This window comes from Schistocerca nitens, chromosome 2 (genome assembly GCF_023898315.1).
Source record: "Schistocerca nitens isolate TAMUIC-IGC-003100 chromosome 2, iqSchNite1.1, whole genome shotgun sequence".
Lineage (NCBI taxonomy): Eukaryota > Metazoa > Arthropoda > Insecta > Orthoptera > Acrididae > Schistocerca > Schistocerca nitens.
This window is the reverse complement of record NC_064615.1, coordinates 805,055,487-805,075,770: the sequence shown is the minus strand read 5'-3', so window position 1 is coordinate 805,075,770 and position 20,284 is coordinate 805,055,487. Positions and strand designations below refer to the sequence as shown.

The window sequence follows — 20,284 nt, the reverse complement described above, 5'->3', positions numbered from 1 at the left end:
AATATACAGATTGAATAACATCGGGGATAGGCTACAACCCTGTCTCACTCCCCAACCACTGCTTCCCTTTCAAACCTCTCGACTCTTATAACTGCCATCTGCTTTCTGTACAAATTGTAAATAGCCTTTCGCTCCCTGTATGGAAAAACTGGTAGAAGCCGACCTCGGGGAAGATCAGTTTGGATTCCGTAGAAATGTTGGAACACGTGAGGCAATACTGACCCTGCGACTTATCTTAGAAGAAAGATTAAGGAAAGGCAAACCTACGTTTCTAGCATTTGTAGACTTACAGAAAGCATTTGATGATGTTGATTGGAATACTCTCAATTACACTTATTTATTCATAAAAAAAGAAAATTTATCTAGACTATGACTCTCAATAGAAACTTCTGTAGACCCCACAAACTTCTCCTCCTCCAGTACAAGTTCAGCCTTCAATAACATATTCATACTTGCTTGTATTGAATATAGTATGCCATAATTCCAAATACTTTTGCATCACCTACTTCCAATCCAACTTACTTACCACATTTCCTTTCTCTTTGACTTTAGCAAACAATTCTTATTCTCAGCACTGTCTTGCTTTGATAAGTATTATTGTTTTTTCCTAGCTCTCTCAATTTCCATAGATAATTTTCCCTCATTACCATTGCAGTAGATCCTTTAATTCTCTCTTTCTGTTATTATATGTATAGCAAAATCCATTATTTTTCCTTAAATAGGCATTCTTCCTTAAATGGGGGTTTTGCCTAGGTACGTGGAAGGAGTGACCCGAAATCACAATTCAAGCATGTTTAGGTGATGTAAGAGCTATTTAATCACAAACTTACCAATAATCTGCTACAAATTTAAATACAGCATGGACATATACACACTCTTTGCAAAACACGTTCTTTAGTTTTTTTAAAAAAATCAGCAAGAATTACTTATTTCCTCTTTCCAGTGTACTGTAATGACAGAAGTTGTTGCTCTGGTTGATTGATGTTTGTTATAATTTACTCCTCTACATTAAACGATGAAAAGTAGTTCCTGACATATCCAGCCCTTGTACAGCAGCTGCGAAACTTGGTGCAGCAGCCTCTGCCTCTTCCTTTTCTTCTTCCTCTTCCTCTGCTTCTTTATGATCTTTGCCATCACCATATCATACCTCGCAGTGTTTCTTCACTAAAATTTCACACATCTCATTCACATTCATCTCGGGTGTCGTAGTTAAAACTTCGTCATCACAAGAAATAAAGTCCTGGAATGTCACATTTTCAGGAACATCTGTGATTCTACTTCATTCTTCATGGGGAACCATGTCGTATTTATCAGCATCTGATGTACCACAGCCACCAGCCTTTGCAAAACAATTTAACACAAGTCTGTTATGTTACACAATCCCATGCAGCAACAAACATATGCATGGCCTGTGAAATGTTCACTTCCTTCCTCTCAAGGTATATAATTGATTTCTGGATGACTGCCATCCTGTATTTTGCTGTAATAGAGTGTATCACATCCAGGTTCAAAGGCTGCAGATGACTTGTGCAGTTCGGCATTTAACAATGCTTCTTTGTTTTTGAGAATGCCATACAATGAAGATGGTGCGAAATCGTACTTTTTTTGCCATGTTTGTCTTCAACATCCTGGATGATTGTCAGCTTTTGCTCAATCGTGGAATTCCTACTTTTGCATGCCAAAGCTCCACAAAAGTATAAAACTAATAAAGTCGACAACAACAAAGACAACACTTCACCGCTTCCATTTTGTTTGACTGTGACACCTGATCACATTACCAGAATCACGTGGTGGCATGACAAAATTTGCTTTCCTATTTGTTAACCTCTGTTGCTGGTTATGGCTACAATGGAATTTGATCTAGATACGTGTTCACTGAAATACTCAGTTACCTTATACTGCCATCACATGACACATGGTGTGACCAGTGTAAAACTGAAATAATGCAGAAACTTACTCGGTCATGTCAGGAATTGCGTAAAAGCTGGATTTTAATGTTATGAATGTTTCATGTTTATTCCTTAAAAGCGGACTTTTTCTTAAAGCATGATTTGTTAAAAGCGGGTAAGAACAACATTGTTTTTATGGGAGTTTCGCCAGGACCAAAGGAAACATTTGTTAAAAGCAGGCTTTCCTTAAAAGCGGGTTTGTTAATTTGAGGTCGAAATAGAGTACTCTTCTCCTCATCCTAACAACCGATAGAAAAGTAGTTAACAATAGGCCAAGAAGAATAAAGCCATGCCCAGCTTGAGGTTCAGTGTATGCTACACGCTTTCTCACCAAGAATATGAGTGCTCTGAAGGATGAATGCCTTCAGCCCCCTTTTTACCATTTATAACTAATGCCCAAACAAAAATAGCTCTCTGTTAATCTTCATAACCATTATCCAAAAACAAAGCTTCCTTAACTAATGAAACCAATACCATTTTACTTTAGAATCTCACCAAGTGAATGCATACTAACAATCCGTAACTGTTTGTAATTAAATTTACACCTACATTCATCCAGTTACTACTATCTTTAAATGCATTCAGCAAAGATTGTAGTAAGATGTCTACACAAGTAAAAACAGAAAGAATTACCTCAATCAGACCCTTATTTTTCTCTGTAAGCCAACAATATTCCTTATTCACAACTGTTTCCTCTATCTTGAATACATCAACCAGTAAGTACTATCATGTAGCACAATGCCAATTTCAAATGGTCAATGATACACATGCAACAATTTCTTCATTTCAAAGTCAGTTTACTTGAACCTATTCTTTCATCTTTACAAGTACCAAGCCTCCAGTTATGAATATATTTGATTTTGCACTGGTGCCAATTAAAGCTTTTATTTAACTGTCAATCTTCCTACAACACATAGATGACAGTACCGCATGCACAAATTTTTTCTTCCATTACTCTCTCCTCCTCACAGGTTTTTGCTCTGGCAACTATCCCTTATCTTATCATCATCAAATATAAATGCTTGTATTTTGTTTCTTGAATCCACCTCATCAACAGTTTTCACTGTGTCATTCTCCTCAACAGATTCCACCTCAGTACTTGAATAAAAAATCCCTTAACATCTCCTCCACATAACCCTTACTAGACCATAAGTCAATAAGTTCAATGCCATTACTTGATTTAGTTACAACCGCCTCCCTAGTCTTCACATCGTGCTCAAATCTCCTTTCATATTTTATCTGCATGCTCTCTTCTGCAAGTTTGTGTATGTTGTCTATCTCTTTAATCTGTGAACGAGTACCATCTGTTTCCACAATCGGCTGCTCACCACTCTGCTGAACCACTACTTCTTGCTCCATCACCCAAACACTCATGGGTTTCTTTTATTTTCCTCTTTGTCTCCACTCACATTGAGCATTCCAAAGATTCCTGATAAAACAGACCTAAAACTATAATTTTGTTCATGATTTGCAAATGGTCCACATTGTACTATAACTTCTGACGCAAAGCCAGCCCCCCCCCCCCCCCCCTCTCTGTCTCTGTCTACTGACCGGTTTGATGGTTTGAGACCACCATGAATTCCTTTACTCTTCACCTCAGAGTAGCATGTGCACCATATGTCCTCAATTAATTGTTGGATCTATTCCAAACTCTTATCTTCCCCTACAGAACTTTTTTACTCTCAACAGCTTGTACCTTGGAATTGTTTCCCTGATGTTGTCACATGTCCTATCATCCTGTCCCTTGTTCTTGTCAATGTTTTCCATATGTTCCTTTATCTGCCAATTCTGTGGTGAACCTCCTCATTTCTTATCTTACCAGTTCACATAATGTTCAACAATCTTCTGTAACATCGCATCTCAAATGCTTTGATTCTCTTTTGTTCCTGTTTCCCCACTGTACACGTTTCATACTATGCTGTGCTCCAAGTCTACTCTCTCAGAAGTTTCGTTCTCGAGTTAAGATCTATGATTGATACCAGTAGATTTCCCTTAGCTAGAAATGCCGCCTTTGCCTGTGCTAGTCTGCTTTTTATGGTGCCCTTGCTTCATCCGTCATGGATTATTTTATTTCCAAGGTAGTAGAATTCCTCATATTTGTTTACTTTTTCACTATTCTCATGTCTGCTACTTCCTATTACTTTTTTCTTTCTTCAGTTTGCTCTAAGACCATATTCCATACTCAGTAGACTGTTCATTCCATTCAGCAGATCCTGTTTAATTGTTCTTCACTTTCATTGAAGATAGCAATCTCATCAACAAATCTTATCGTTGGTATCCTTTCACCCTGGATTTCAATCCCACTTTTGAACCATTCCTTTATTGCTGTTGTAGGGGTGAAAACTGCATCCCTGACTTGTCTGTTGTTCCCTTTTGATTATTGTACATATTATAAATTACCTGTCTTTATACCTTAACCTTATTTTTCTCAGAATTTTGAACACTGTCCATCATTTTATATTGTTGAATGCTTTTTCAAAGTAGAAAAATTCAATGTGTCTTGATTTTTCTTCAGTCTTGCTTCCATTATCAAGTGCATGTCAGAACTGCCTATCTGGTGCCCTTATCTTTCCTAAAGCCACACTGATTGTGATGTAACAGATCCTCAATTCTCTATTCCATTCATATGTTTATTATTCTGGTCAGCAGCTTGGATCCATGATCTGTTAAGCCGATCATCTGATAGTTGTCACACCAATCTACCCTTGCTGTCATTGGAATTGTAAGGATGACATTTTTCCAAAAGTCTGATGGTATGTTGCCAGTGTCATACATTATAAACACCAATGTGAATAGTAGTTTCGTTGCCACTTCACCCAGTGATTTCAGAAATTACAGTTGGATGTTATCTGTCCCTTGTGCCTTATTTTAACTCTTTCAAATTCTGATTCTAATACTGGATCCCATACGTTTTACATACTGACTCTTAATTTCTCCTTCTATCATGTCATCAGACAATTCCGCCCCCTGATAGAGGCTTTCAGTGTACTCATTCCACTTATCTGCTTTCTCATCTGCATTTAATAGTGGAATTCCCATTACACTCTCTGTATGCTGAGCCAGTCCTTCCTAAGATCATATGTATAATTTTTTGCCCTGCAGCCATTTCACCTGACTTTCCTGCACTTTTGATTTATTTGATTCCTGAGACATTTGTGAAGCTGTTATTCCCCTTGATCAGTTGAAGCAATTCTTCTACTACTCAATGTTTCTCCACATTTACTTTCCTTGTATCTGTGCTTCTGTGCAATCTCTTTGTAGAGATGACCACTCCTCTTCAACTGAAATGCCTGCTCTGTGTACCAAATCACAGTATCCATATTCTTAGTGAACTTCAAAAGCATCTTGTCTTCCTTAGTACTTCAGGTATCCCACTTCCTTCCACATCGATTATTCTGGACAGTTCTCTAAAACTCCTGTCTACTTTTGATCATTACTGATTTTTGATCTGAATATATGTCTGTACCTGGATATGCCTTACAGTCCAATATCTGATATCAAAATTTGTGTCTCACTATGATGTAATCCAGCTGGAATCTTCCTGTATCTCCAGGTTTTTTCCAAGTATGATTTTCATCTTCCTTTACATACCGAATTACTATACATGAGATTGTTGTCGGCGTTGGTTTGTTGAGAACAACCCTGTTATTGAACTGTTCACAGAAACTCATTCACTGCTGTACATTCCTATTCATCCTTCTCCTGTTATATCATTTTCTGCTGCTGTTGATATTACCCTATGTTCTTCTGACCAGAAATCTTTACCTTGTTTCCATTTCTCTTCATTGACCCCCCCCACTATATTGAGACTGTGGCTTTGCATTTCCCTTTTCAGATTTCCTATACTCCCTTCACTTTCAGACTTCCAACATTCTTATCTTCTACTGGCAGGTTGTTATCCATAGGTTATTTCATGTTTCTCTCATGGTTCTCCTCCTTGGCAGTCTTCTCCCAGAGATCTAGATGGGGGACTAATCAAGAGTCTTTTGCCATCATGACACCTATCAATTGCAGGCCAAATGCCCTATGGATACACATTGTGTGTTTTAAATGCAGTAATTGCCATTGTTTTGCATCCTCATGCTGTCAATCATTGCTAATTTTTTTGCCTTTTAGAAGCAGTTACACATCCCAAGGGCAAAGGAGTGGCCTGAACCTGCGTCCACTCCTCCCTCCTCCACCTTTTGTATACCTGTTTTTGAAACTGTCTTGTTCCTCTATCATAATTTGCCACAGTCTAAACTGGTACTGAAGCTTCATTCAGTTTCCCTATTCTTGTTTGTGGTAGTGATTGTCCCCTATCAGGTGGTACTACCTCCTCTTCGACCCCCTTCACTACAAACCAAGCCACTGTGAGCACATTCATTTACATTATTGGTTGTCATTGCCTCTTGCCAATTTACTACTACTTTCGACATGTGATCCTCACTTTAAACCCTCTTTGCTTCCATAGTGACATTAGAAACAAACACTGACAAATCACTACAACCCCCTGAACCATAGGCAGCTCATTTCCTGTTTTGCTCATTTCCATACACTTTTCCATCGCCTATGCCAGCTGTTGTCAGTAGCTGTCTGGCCCAGGTGACTATATCAAGATGGCAGCTGCCCCTCTGCACACGTTCTGAGAGCTTTTCCTTGATGTGCTTCTTTATCCGACAAACCTGTGTGACACGCTTCTGGTCAGCTGACAGAATGTCAGGCATGTGTCTTGTACTATTTCAGATGCCATCAGTTGCATTCAGAGTGAAGTTGTCCATTTTTTAAGTGATGTAATCACACTTGGAAAATTTCATTGCGGCTGTTTTTTCTGCAATTAGCCAATATACTGCATTTCACTAGCATCTTTTAGTTGTTTCTTAGTGCTCATTGTCCTCTACCAAAAGGTTAAGAGATGCCAACTTAGTACAAGAAGTAAATAATTCAATTTTTTGCACTTCCTGAGGTCTTTATATGACTCTCCTTACTTGATGTTCTCTGTTCAATGCTATAGTTTGGTATCTCTCAGGATTTACTGTTGGGACAAAATACGTATTTCAACAACCAGGATGTATTTCTTTCCTACAAATGGATATCTTCAGTTCTTGAGTTGTGGCTTAATACGAACTGCTAGTGATTAGATAACTATAATGCCAGAAGTCGATATCTTGACATGTCATGTTAGATATTTCTGTAGCCTGTAAGTTAATAATATTGTCTACATTGTAAACAATGTTTGGTGAGTATAGTTTCCCCAATTATTTATGCATTTGTCCAGTTTATGTTGTAAAGCATGAACATCTTTCATAATTGCCAATTATACTGAGCTGGATTTCATTTCACTATGACCAATAACCATAAATTTCAAATCAATCATTTTTACATTAGGTAGTTCCAAACAATGGTCAAGCACATTGCAACAACAAATTTGTTTGATTCTATCCTCCACAGTGATTGCTAATGTGTACCATTGTAGGGAGAGGTCTGAAATATTCATACAAATGGCTTGCTATCTTACAGCGTCGTCGTTTCCCCCTCAATTTCTGCCACATCAATGTGGTTGTTTTGGTTTTAGGTCATACAGTATGAAAAGATGATTTGAATAGTTACTTATAAAACAAGTTGTTGTTGGTGGGATCATTTGGTGCCAACAAAACATGCTGGAGATTGAATTTGCAACTTACAGAAGTCCCATCTGAGTTTGGTTCTCGTTCCATGTCTTGGTTCTTTTCCTCTCCAACCCTGTCTTTTACTAATGAGCATTATAATTAAGTGCAAGTTCATCTGTATTGTCCCAGAGGTGTTGTAGGACATGCATAGAAGACACTGGTCTTTTTCAGGAAGATGAAAACAGAACTTCCTGTATGTAAGTATCAGATTTAGCTGCTTAAAGATTGTTTCATGTGGCCAAAAATAGAGGAAAAACGAGGAAACTGTAAGATAGCAAACCATTCATATGAATATTTCAAATCTGTTCTTGCAACAGTAAATCACATTTCCTAATTTAGCGAACACTCTGGAGGACAGAAATTAAACAAATTTATTGTTGCAATGTGCTTGATCATTGTCTTGGAAATATCTAACATTAGTTTAAAATTCATAGTTGCTGGTATAGTGAAATTGAATGTGATTCATTGCATTTGGCAATCGCTACAGAAGAAAAAAATAATCAGAAAAGCGAACTATCCTGCTGACTAGAAGACTCTAGTCAGCAGTGCAAGAAGAAAGGGTGACAAACCATACGTTGTTCACGAAATAACCCATGAGAAGATTAGCAGCTGGAAGGATCATCTGAATCACCGCATGACTATTGGGAATGATGATCTGAATGGGAAGCGAGTCAGATGGCAGAGGATTTGCTGGCTAAACTTACAAAACACCATCCATTTGTTACACAATTTAAAGAATACTTGGAAGAGAAGCTTAGAGGTCTGAACTATAACAAGAAAAATCAATAAAATCTCATAGTCTGACATCATATATTTATATGTGTCCATCATGTCTATAATAAATGAAAAGGACAACTATTTGATGTCCCTGTCCATGTCAGTGTTTCCTGCACTAGAATTGGAATATTGGCTATTTTACAAACACCTGCCTTGTCAAAGATATCCAGAAGCATGTGGCTCATCATCTGAAGATGCGGTGAACGACTTCTGACAATAATTGCTTTTGAAATTTTGTGGTATTTGTGGAGGTGAGAAAGTGAATGACCAATAGTGTTTTTCAAAAGATTTGAGATTGTTGTGTATGGTTAAAACAACTCTTGCATATCTCAACATTAATATGTATTTCTTTGTAAATAAATATTTTTATCATCATTAGCAGTTAGTTTATTTTGGAAATCATAAGTGGGTAACGTACCATCTGGACCAGTGCAACAAGTAGATATCTCATTTTTTAATTAATCAAACAATGGAAAATGCAGGATGGAATGTAACAATACCAGAGAAGGAAAGTTGCTACTCACCATATAGTGGAGATGCTGAGTCGCGATAAGCACAACAAAAACATTCACACAATTATAGCTTTCGGCCATTAAGGCCTTTGTCAGCAGTAGACACACACACACACACACACACACACACACACACTTACACACACACTCGTGCAAATGCAACTTGCACACACATCTGCAGTATCAGAGAATTGAAACCATTTAAAAATAAATCAATAACTAAGTAAATTTTGAAAGGAGGATGAGAAAAAAACTGAAATTACTGACCTTTCTGAGCTAAATAAGCACCTAAATAAGCACTTAATATTGAAATTTTTTTCAAACACTTTGTGAACAGTGAAGCTTTAAAATCCTGAGAGATTTTCAAGTGTGTTTCTTTTAGTGACAGCTATTTAACTTAGCCAATCAGGCTGTTGCTCTTGCAAATTCAAGTGGCCTACCATATAAAATAGTGTAAGTTGTTCTCCTAGCATAGGTAGAAGTCTATGAGACTACTCCGCCTTTAGCTCAGATTCGGTTCTCACTATTGTCTCATGTTGAACTTTGTACTGCTCTCTCTTTAGATTTTAAAAAACCAAACGAAGAACCTGTTTGGTGACACCATCTCTGGTGGGCCTTTTGAATTTGCGTGCACAATGGCCTGATTAGCTAACTTGTATGCTAATTGACATGCAGCATAAAGAATTCCTCTCCCCCTCCCCCTCCCTCCAAACTCAGCCAGACCTCAGACCTTACCACAACACACGTCTGTGTGGCTCAAGAGCTAATGACACACTGCCAGAGCAGTGTTGCTACCTCAAAGTGAGATGTAGTGCCTTGTATGAAATGTGCTACCAATATGTTTCAACCTCTTTAATTGCATAATCAAAAAGTGGAAAGTCCATGTTGGAATATCAACAATTTTTTGAAAAGGATTGGTTGCTAATCACTAAAGATGATACATGTAGTGGCAGACAGGCTCAACGAAAAAACTGTCACATATGAGCTTTTGAGCAAAGCCTTCTTAAGAAAACAAAACACCACACATTCATGCAAGCAAGCACACCTCATGTGCACACAAGACTGCTATCTCTAGCCCTGCCAGAGACACGTGTGTGTGTGTGTGTGTGTGTGTGTGTGTGTGTGTGTGTGTTGGGGGCCTTTGCTTAAGAATGGTTTTGCCAAAAGTTCAAGTGGTAACAGTCTTCATTGTGCCTGTGTGCAACTCAGCATGAAATTTTTATGGTGAGTAGCATAATATTCTTTCGTAACATAAATGGTTTCAGTTTAAAAAGTCATTGTGGTGAAATAGAGGTGAACTGAAGACAGCAACAAATTCATGCTGTGCTACTATATGTGATGGTTTAATTGCTTAAAGTAGAAATGCTTCTGTTTGTGATGGTTTGATAGTCAGGTAGGTCAGTCATATTCCACCTTTTTTTCTCCCTAGATCATAGAGACAGTTTTCCATTCCAGCCAGTACCCCAAGATCCTGGGCTTTGCCCTAGAGTAATCTTTAATTAAAGTTATACATAACTATATACAAAATAAATTGTAAAATTTATAACTTACCAAATACAAAAAGTAGGATTATCGTATAAATGTATGAAATAAGTACAGGAACTGTATTACAGTTTCTCCCTCCCTCCCTCACACACAGTTCATGGCTGAATATTTGTTAACGCAAGTATCAATGGTGATTCTGGATTCAAGCAATTTTTTGTTTTGGTTTTATTGTTGTCAGTGCAGAGGAACACTGCCCACAAAAATGAGTAGAGGGCAATGGAATAAGGTGTGTAATGGCATTGTGTGCTTAACACCAGAAATTACAAATTGATATGATTCTGATTTTTATTTTCAGTGAACTGGCATTTCCAAAAGACTTTATTCAAATTTTATGGGAAGATCAGAGGAATTGATGGCTTTCATGCAAAATGGATTTGTAATTAGTTCTTGTGTGTTATGGTTTATATCCCCCCCTCCCCATGAACCATGGACCTTGTCGTTGGTGGGGAGGCTTGCGTGCCTCAGCGATGAAGATAGCCGTACCGTAGGTGCAACCACAACGGAGGGGTATCTGTTGAGAGGCCAGACAAACGAGGGGCAGCAGCCTTTTGAGTAGTTGCAGGGGCAACAGTCTGGATGATTGACTGATCTGGCCTTGTAACACTAACCAAAACAGCCTTGCTGTGCTGGTACTATGAACGGCTGAAAGCAAGGGGAAACTACAGCCGTAATTTTTCCCGAGGGCATGCAGCTTTACTGTATGGTAAAATGATGATGGAGTCCTCTTGGGTAAAATATTCCGGAGGTATAATAGTCCCCATTCAGATCTCCAGGCGGGGACTATTCAAGAGGATGTCGTTGTCAGGAGAAAGAAAACTGGCGTTATACAGATCGGAGCATGGAATGTCAGATCCCTTAATGGGGCAGGTAGGCTAGAAAATTTAAAAAGGGAAATGGATAGGTTAAAGTTAGATATAGTGGGAATTAGTGAAGTTCGGTGGCAGGAGGAATAAGACTTTTGGTCAGGTGAATACAGGGTTATAAATACAAAATCAAATAGGGGTAATGCAGGAGTAGGTTTAATAATGAATAAAAAAAATAGGAGTGCGGGTAAGCTACTACAAACAGCATAGTGAACGCATTATTGTGGCCAAGATAGACATGAAGTCCATGCCTACTACGGTAGTACAAGTTTATATACCAACTAGCTCTGCAGATGATGAAATTGATGAAATGTATGATGAGATAAAAGAAATTATTCGAATGGTGAAGGGAGACGAAAATTTAATAGTCATGGGTGACTGGAATTCGGCAGTTGGTAATGGGAGAGAAGGAAACGTAGTAGTTGAATATGGATTGGGGGTAAGAAATGAAAGAGGAAGCCGCCTGGTAGAATTTTGCACAGAGCACAACTTAATCATAGCTAAAACTTGGTTCAAGAATCATAAAAGAAGGTTGTATACATCGAAGAAGCCCGGAAATAGTGACAGGTTTCAAATAGATTATATAATGGTAAGACAGAGATTTAGGAACCAGGTTTTAAATTGTAAGACATTTCCAGGAGTAGATTTGGACTCTGACCACAATCTATTGGTTATGAACTGTAGATTAAAACTGAAGAAACTGCAGAAAGGTGGGAATTTAAGAAGATGGGACCTGGATAAACTGAAAGAACCAGAGGGTGTAGAGTTTCAGGGAGACCATAAGGGAACAATTGACAGGAATGGGGGAAAGAAATACAGTAGAAGAAGAATGGGTAGCTTTGAAGGATGAAGTAGTGAAGGCAGCAGAGGATCAAGTAGGTAAAAAGACAAGGGCTAGTAGTAATCCTTGGGTAACAGAAGAAATATTGAATTTAATTGATGAAAGGAGAAAATATAAAAAAGCAGAAAAGGAAGCAGGCAAAAAGGAATACAAACGTCTCAAAAATGAGATCGACAGGAAGTGCAAACTGGCTAAGCAGGGATGGCTTGAGGACAAATGTAAGGCTGTAGAGGCTTATCTCACTAGGGGTAAGATAGGTACTGCCTACAGGAAAATTAAAGAGACCTTTGGAGAAAAGAGAACCACTTGTATGAATATGAAGAGCTTAGATAGAAACCCAGTTCTAAGCAAAGAAAGGAAAGCAGAAAGGTGGAAGGATTATATAGAGGGTCTATACAAGGGCGATGCACTTGAGGAAAATATTATGGAAATGGAAGAGGATGTAGATGGAGATGAAGTGGAAGATATGATACTGCGTGAAGAGTTTGACCGAGCACTGAAAGACCTGAGTCGAAACAAGGCCCGGGGAGTAGACAACATTCCATCAGAACTACTGACGGCCTTGGGAGAGCCATTCCTGACAAAACTCTACCATCTGGTGAGCAAGATGTATGAGACAGGCGAAATACCCTCAGACTTGAAGAATATAATAATTCCAATCCCAAAGAAAGCAGGTGTTGACAGATGTGAAAATTACCGAACTATCAGTTTAATAAGTCACAGCTGCAAAATACTAACGTGAATTCTTTACAGACAAATGGAAACACTGGTAGAAGCCGACCTCGGGGAAGATCAGTTTGGATTCCGTGGAAATATTGGAACACGTGAGTCAGTACTGACTCTACAACTTATCTAAGAAGAAAGATTAAGGAAAGGAAAACATACGTTTCCAGTATTTGTAGACTTGTAGAAAGCTTTTGATAATGTTGACTGGAATACTCTCTTTCAAATTCTAAAGGTGGCAGGGGTAAAATACAGGGATCGAAAGGCTATTTACAATTTTTACGGAAAGCAGATGGCAGTTCGAGTCGAGGGGTATGAAAGGGAAACAGTGGTTGGGAAGGGAGTGAGACAGGGTTGTAGCCTCTCCCCGATGTTAATCAATCTGTATATTGAGCAAGCAGTAAAGGAAACAAAAGAAAAATTCGGAGTAGGTATTAAAGTCCATGGAGAAGAAATAAAAACGTTGAGGTTCGCCGATGACATTGTAATTCTGTCAGAGACAGCGAAGGACTTGGAAGAGCAGTGAAACGGAATGGACAGTGTCTTGAAAGGAGGATATAAGATGAACATCAACAAAAGCAAAACGAGGATAATGGAATGTAGTGGACTTAAGTTGGGTGATGCTGAGGCAATTAGATTAGGAAATGAGACACTTAAAGTAGTGAGTTAGTTTTGCTGTTTGGGGAGCAAAATAACTGGTAATGGTCGAAGTAGAGGGGATATAAAATGTAGACTGGCAGTGGCAAGGAAAGCATTTCTGAAGAAGAGAAATTTGTTAATATTGAGTATAGATTTACGTTCAGGGAGTTGTTTCTGAGAGTATTTGCATGGAGTGTAGCCATGTATGGAAGTGAAACATGGACGATAGATAGTTTGGACAAGAGGAGAATAGTAGCTTTCGAAATGTGGTGCTAGAGAAGAATGCTGAAGATCAGATGGATAGATCACATGACTAATGAGGAGGTATTGAATAGAATAGGGGAGAAGAGGAGTTTGTGGCACAACTTGGCAAAAAGAAGAGACCGGTTGGTAGGACATGTTCTGAGGCATCAAGGGATCACAAATTTAGCGTTGGAGGGCAGCGTGGAAGGTAAAAATCGTAGAGGGAGACCAAGAGATGAATACACTAAGCAGATTCAGAAGGATGTAGGTTGCAGTAGATACTGGCAGTCTCGTTTTTGCACAAGTTGTTGAGAAATTTTGCTTATTGTATTTTATCTGTGATAACTTCAGAATTCTGAATAATGCATTCCAGTCATCACCATTATAGGCTTTAAGAAATCAACAAATGATTTGAAGAAAAGTCATTGGTTTGCGTCATGGTCCACTAGTCTTTCTTGCCTACTTTGTGTGGGAGATGAATGTAAAAATGTACTTGTCAGTATGAATTTGAGTCTGATGGTAATGATGATCTCGAACAACTCCATACACTCTTTTTATTTCTAACTGATGAAACTGCTGCATCCCTCTTCCACTGTATTCATTGAACAGTTATCCACATTAAATATAGCTTTAACATATTACATTACCCTGTTTCATTCACATGTTGGTTTCATGGTTTGTTTTATGCCTGTGTAATTTGAGTAAGTAGAAGTGTTTTATTTGTATTTCTTTTATTGTATTTTCGTTAAGATCCTTCTCCTTACTGACATTTTCTTGTTAGGTTGCATTATACATGAAACTTTGAAATTTACTTATTCTGTTGAAAGTGACTGATGATTTTTTTTTTCTTTTTACTACAGTATGCACACAAGCTTGCCCATCTTGTAGGACAGAATATCAGAAAGGAGCCGTCTGACAAATTGTCAGACAGGCTGTTCTTTCTGTAGAATGTGGCAATCTGTTCTGGAACCACTTTAAATAAAGTGCTCTCAGGAAAAGCAAACAACACAGCACAGTGTGGTGTTATTATTGTGAATAATGTGGAAGTATTTTTTTCTGTAGAGATATTATGATCCAGTGAAAAACCGAATATGTTGTGTGTGAATTTTAGAAAATAGATTTGTAGGGAAGTTATAGGCATACAGCTACTGTGTCCATCAGAAAATTGTGTAATATTGTGTAAAGACATACTTTATTCTATCTGACCGTGTATTTGAAAATATTAATGCATGTGAGTATGGGCAATTCCATACTGGTAACGTTTAAGTTTTGCTTCTTTTGCATTGATCAGTATTGCTGATTTTCAGTATATTCTCAACAAAATTGTTTCAGCTATCCCACAACATACTCCATTCTGGTTAAGCAGAATGCTCTGCTCCCCATACCCTTTCATTTTTTTTTTTTTTATTTTAATTTTAATACCTCTGTGAATTGTGTTAATTCTTTGTCATAACACTTATGTAACAATTTGTATAAATAGCAGCCTTGATTTAAGGCTCTCTGTCATTATATTATAGAATTGCTGCTGTATGATTGACGATTCTGCAACAGCACTTGCAGAAAATAATGTGACAGAAATATCCAATGTACGACTTACTGAACATGACTTGAAAGGTGTAGATTGCTTAAACTATGTTTTAGTTTTTGTACAGTTGGAACACTTGTTCTGGTTCTTTGCAGTATTTGTAAAAACGAGGTCATGTTTAACATTCCACTGTGTAATTATTACATTTTATTGCTTCAGTGAAGATAACTTGTGTGACTCCAAGCTACATAACTCGAATGTTGATTTGAAACTTGTCATATTGCTGTTCTGGGCAAGAATAGAAATTTGAAACTGTTGCAGTCATGATTTTATGTGTTTTCATTATTTTAGCCCATTTGCTTTAAATATTTAGGTTGTTAAAACTTTTAGTACATATTTAACATAACTTGTACAGTTCTTTGCCTTTATTTTATCTGTAATGGACATTGAGAATCAGTCATTATTATTTAATGCTAATAGTGCTGATTTAAGACAATTGTCAGCACCATGAAATATAGTTCCTATAGTATTATTTCAGTTATTAATGTATCATCTCCATTTTCCTAGGAACAGTTCCTGGAACCCACCTCAGTTACAATTTATTGCTCATAGCAATGAAAATTAAAAAACAAAACTTGTTAAATATATACCCATTTAGTGGTGAGTGGAGACACATTCCATTTCTTGCTTAAGAGTGCAATTTTATTTGACAGGGTAATTTCTACTTAATATCATAAATTTAGAAGTTAACAGCGAACAGCTGCGTTGTCCACAAATCATAACTTCCATTCCATTACGGTATGTGTTCAAAGAACTGTAAATATAAATCATAATGACTGCTCAAGTTGTGTGCCTTTCAGATAATGGGAATCTTATTTTTAAACAAAGAATAATTTTGTCTCGAAATCTTTAAACTATATTGAAATACAGTCACTTTATCATATTACAAATTACACCTATTGTTGATTGACATATTCTTTATTGATTGTCAAGCACAGAGAGCAGTTCACTTTGACAAATTTACTATCAGATTTTTGATCACTTGTCATAATCTGATCATACCAAAGTCATAATCCAAAAGCTCAGGACTTAACCGGGAACTATTGTATTACTACCCAAATTCCAGATTAGGCATCCTTACCTCTTTCCAGCCCATCACTACAGTCTTCCAGCTTGTTTTACTTTTCTTCTCTACTTATGAGCTAACTTTTGTGAACATTGATGGTCTTTTCTCAAAGTATATTGATGCAGTTGTTTCTTTCAATTTCATCACCAGCAAACTTTTCAGTTGTTGAACTGCTAATTTCTGTTGGATTCATGTCTTGCATGTCCCTAAAGCCCCAAAGATATACCATTTCAGCCACCTGGATTTTACTTCATCCTTAGTTTTTCGTAACCAACATTCACTGTTTTGTTTAGGTGTATGACCAGCTTATAAATTTTCAGTTGCATATCTTTTCATTATAATCATTTCATAGTTCTTCCAAACCTGCAGTGTTCAAAATTTATCTAGTTTATTTTTATTATTCTATATGTATTTGCTATAGCATTACATTCAAGTTGTTTAATCGCCATTACTTACTCTGATAACCTAATCCACCCATGTTTTATTGTAATACCTCTTCAGTAGAATTGAGTTTTGAGTAACACAAGAATGCAGACAGTACACACAATAACAATGATCCTGCAGGCAAACAGTTCTAAAATACACATTATACTGTTTTAGATTTATGTTATAATCTTGCTTGGATGACATTTTTGTAAAAGGCAGTTTTCAGTACATTGTATCACAGTCCAGTCTTGGAATTGCACTTATTCACAAATGGTTGTGCATTTGTGCAAATTTCCTAGATTAAATCTGGATGCATTTTAAACTACTTAATAATAACAGTCAACCAAACAAATAAAATTGCATTCTGCAGTTAATGGTATGTACAGCCATTATGATTACTGTGCAGAGTAGGAATGTACAAACTGGAGTCTTCAGGGCATTCTAAAATGACCAGATCACAGCCCAAAACAGTCATCTGTATTTCCCTTACAAATGTGCACAAATAAAAGCGTGTACTAATAAAAGTGAACCTTGTAAATAAGTTACCATGCAGTCATGAATTGTGTTATTTTTCTGATGTAATGTACTTACATTACACAAGATCACTGTAAATGAACATGCTGTACAGTGGGCATGATTATGTACGTACTTTATTCTTGTATTAATATTCCATAGTCCTTGGTATGACATAAGCTATCATTACTAGCGTTTTCATTATTGAACATTGTACATCACGATATTCTTATTTCTCAACACTGTGCCATATGCAGTCTGTAACAGTAGTTACCTCTCATAACCTCATCTGAAGATCAGATACCAAAGTTTTAAAAATTGAAGTTGATATAAGATGACTTCTGATCGGGTAGTAGTGTTGAGTTGCAGATGTTCTATGCATGGGTTTACAAGCAAAAAGGGAAAGGATGTTCCTTCCTGCCGTCCCCCCCTGTGTGTGTGTGTGTGTGTGTGTGTGTGTGTGTGTGTGTGTGTGTGTGTGTGTGTTTTTGCAGTTCTGATTTGTCCACTATGTGTGATCCTAGTGCACTTTGAGAGATGAGTTATTTACATTTCTTGAAATTGTAATGAAGAGTGATGATGATCTAAACTGCTAGATTATTTTTTGTGTTTGATTAAAGTTACATATTCAGGAGCATCTATCTATTTGTATTAAATGTTTAAAAGAAGAAAAATTAGGTTTCTTATTAATGAATAGTGTGTTGTCTGGCTAAGAGAATAAATGTTAAAGGCATTTCTCATTTATTTTCAAAGACTTTGAGTACTTGTTATGAGAATATTTTTATATTGCTATTTGTTTTGTACAGGTTAATAAATTTTTGTACTTTTATACAAAACATTTGTTTTAATTAACACTTTGAAGCGAATGACACTTGGCGCTTAAATTAGCATGTTTATTTAACTGTATTATGATTTTTTGTACACATTCGCTAACACCATGTGTGTAAGTTTGTGAGTGTCATGCAAGGATGGTTAGGGTTTCTATGTACGTCACAGGTTTTAAATTTTCCAGGGTGTAAACAACTGATAGCAAAATTTGAATTCAGAAAGTTATTTAAATGCTTACTTTGAAGTATTAGATAAAAGCTTTAGCTAAATATTGTAAGGGGGAGAGCAGGTCAAGTAGCTACTTTTCTACTGGTGCATATAAAATTCTTATTGTAACACATTTCAAAAAAATAATTCAGAAATAATTCTCATAATTAACGAGATGAGTAGATCAATATTCATTGTTCAGAGGTATGCAACAACTGTTTCTGCAAGTTAATGCATAGGTAGACGAGAAGGCGCTTCTCCTTAGTGGGATTTATGGAGCATAAAATGTGAATGAATATGAGAACTTATCTATTTTCTGAAGAATTTATTTCTTTCCAAACAAAGTAGTTGACTAAATCTGTTAATTTCCTTAACGCTCTAAATCTATATATAACTCTATAAAACATGGTAAATGCAAGGTAGAGGGTATTTTGTGCCAATACTACCCACTCTACTGCTCCATTTGTGTATGGAATGAAAAGAAAAATGACTGGCTCCGTACATATCCTAATGTCTCTCTTATTCTCATGGTACTTATGCAAGAAGAATGTGAAGGTCACTGTCAACGTTACAGTGTTTCACTAAGCATGGATCACAGTGCAGATGTTAGATTTTCATTTTACCTCTTCTGATCCATGGACTAGTTTATGCAGGCATTCATGGGAAATCTGCTGTTTAACCTTGCTGCTCTGTACAAATTTACTACAGAAGTATACTGCTCAGAATTGTTGAAGTAGAGCACAAAGCAGAAAATAAATTTCAAAACATTCTGTTAATAGGAGAATTGGGTAATCTTCGTGTAGAACTGCATATAACTTCTTGTAATAATAATAATAATAATACGTGTTATTTTCTCACAGTGAATAAGCTTTTTAATTTAGGAAAGTGATGAAGACATGAGGCATATAAAAATCCAATTGCTATTCATTGCTTTCAGTTTGGACACAAATGTGTGAGTGAAATTTACAAATTCATCTGTTACTGTCTACATATGTTAATCTTATTGTCATTGTTTGACAGGCAGAATTTACAGCACACACATCCTACAGTTTTTTTCTGTTAGTTGCACACACCTATTGTATTTTCAGGTTTTTGTGTATTCTTCATAATCCTCAAGTGATTCAGCTGATTGTAGAAAGTGTGATCTTGATACAGTATATTGCTTTATGAGTGACTTTACACGATGTTCTAAGAATGCTCTCCTCTTCATCAATTTGTTTACATTACAACAGGCTCTACTGAACTGTACAAAACATAAATGTCACATGCAGAAACATATGGCATATTTTGGAAAATAACTGGCCATTGGATTGTGTTTTGTTTTTAGGTACACTAGATAGCTGATAAGTGTGTCAACAGACCCTTAAAATTTATAGTTACTGGAGTCTACTCATATTTATTTTCTGAAACAGTGTGTAAGTTTCTTTTGTTACAACCATGTGTGGCATTTGAGAGCAGAATGATTGTGTAGAAGTTTCACTGATATCAGTTTGAATGGAATTATTTATGGCTGACATTTTGGGCGAACATCAGTTTTTTCATCTGTGACATTGCCTCTGCGTGAGATGCTGTTTCTTGTCCTGGAATGCCATTTTTATTGTCCAGTGCATTATCTCTTTCACTCTGTCGTAGAACAGGGGCAATACAAATTTTGTCAACAATTGTCATGCTGTAGTCAGCATCACTGTCATTATACAACTATGCACTATTTTCTACATCCAAACAACCAGGAATGGTTACTAACACTTCAAGGAATTTGGAGGTATTGCCAACTTTTCAAGCTTCAGCAGTGGAATCACAAATGTATGGCTGTTAAACAGTTCAGTTATATGATCTCATGGAAATGTAACCAGAAAAATACGTCTTTGATATTTACTGATTTCAATTCAGTTATCACATCAGTTTCCTCCTCTTTTTGA

General features: G+C 36.8%; 1 protein-coding gene across 1 annotated transcript in view; it reads left to right on the top strand.

The window, feature by feature from the left end:
* The window catches only part of LOC126237063 (piwi-like protein Ago3), a 214,726-nt gene extending 196,596 nt beyond the window's left edge, over positions 1–18,130 (top strand). The window contains exon 18 of the mRNA XM_049946849.1: positions 14,601–18,130. Coding sequence (XP_049802806.1) covers positions 14,601–14,687 — 87 coding nt within the window. The 3' untranslated portion in view covers positions 14,688–18,130. The remainder of the gene's footprint in view (positions 1–14,600) is intronic.
* The last annotated feature ends 2,154 nt before the right edge of the window (positions 18,131–20,284 follow it).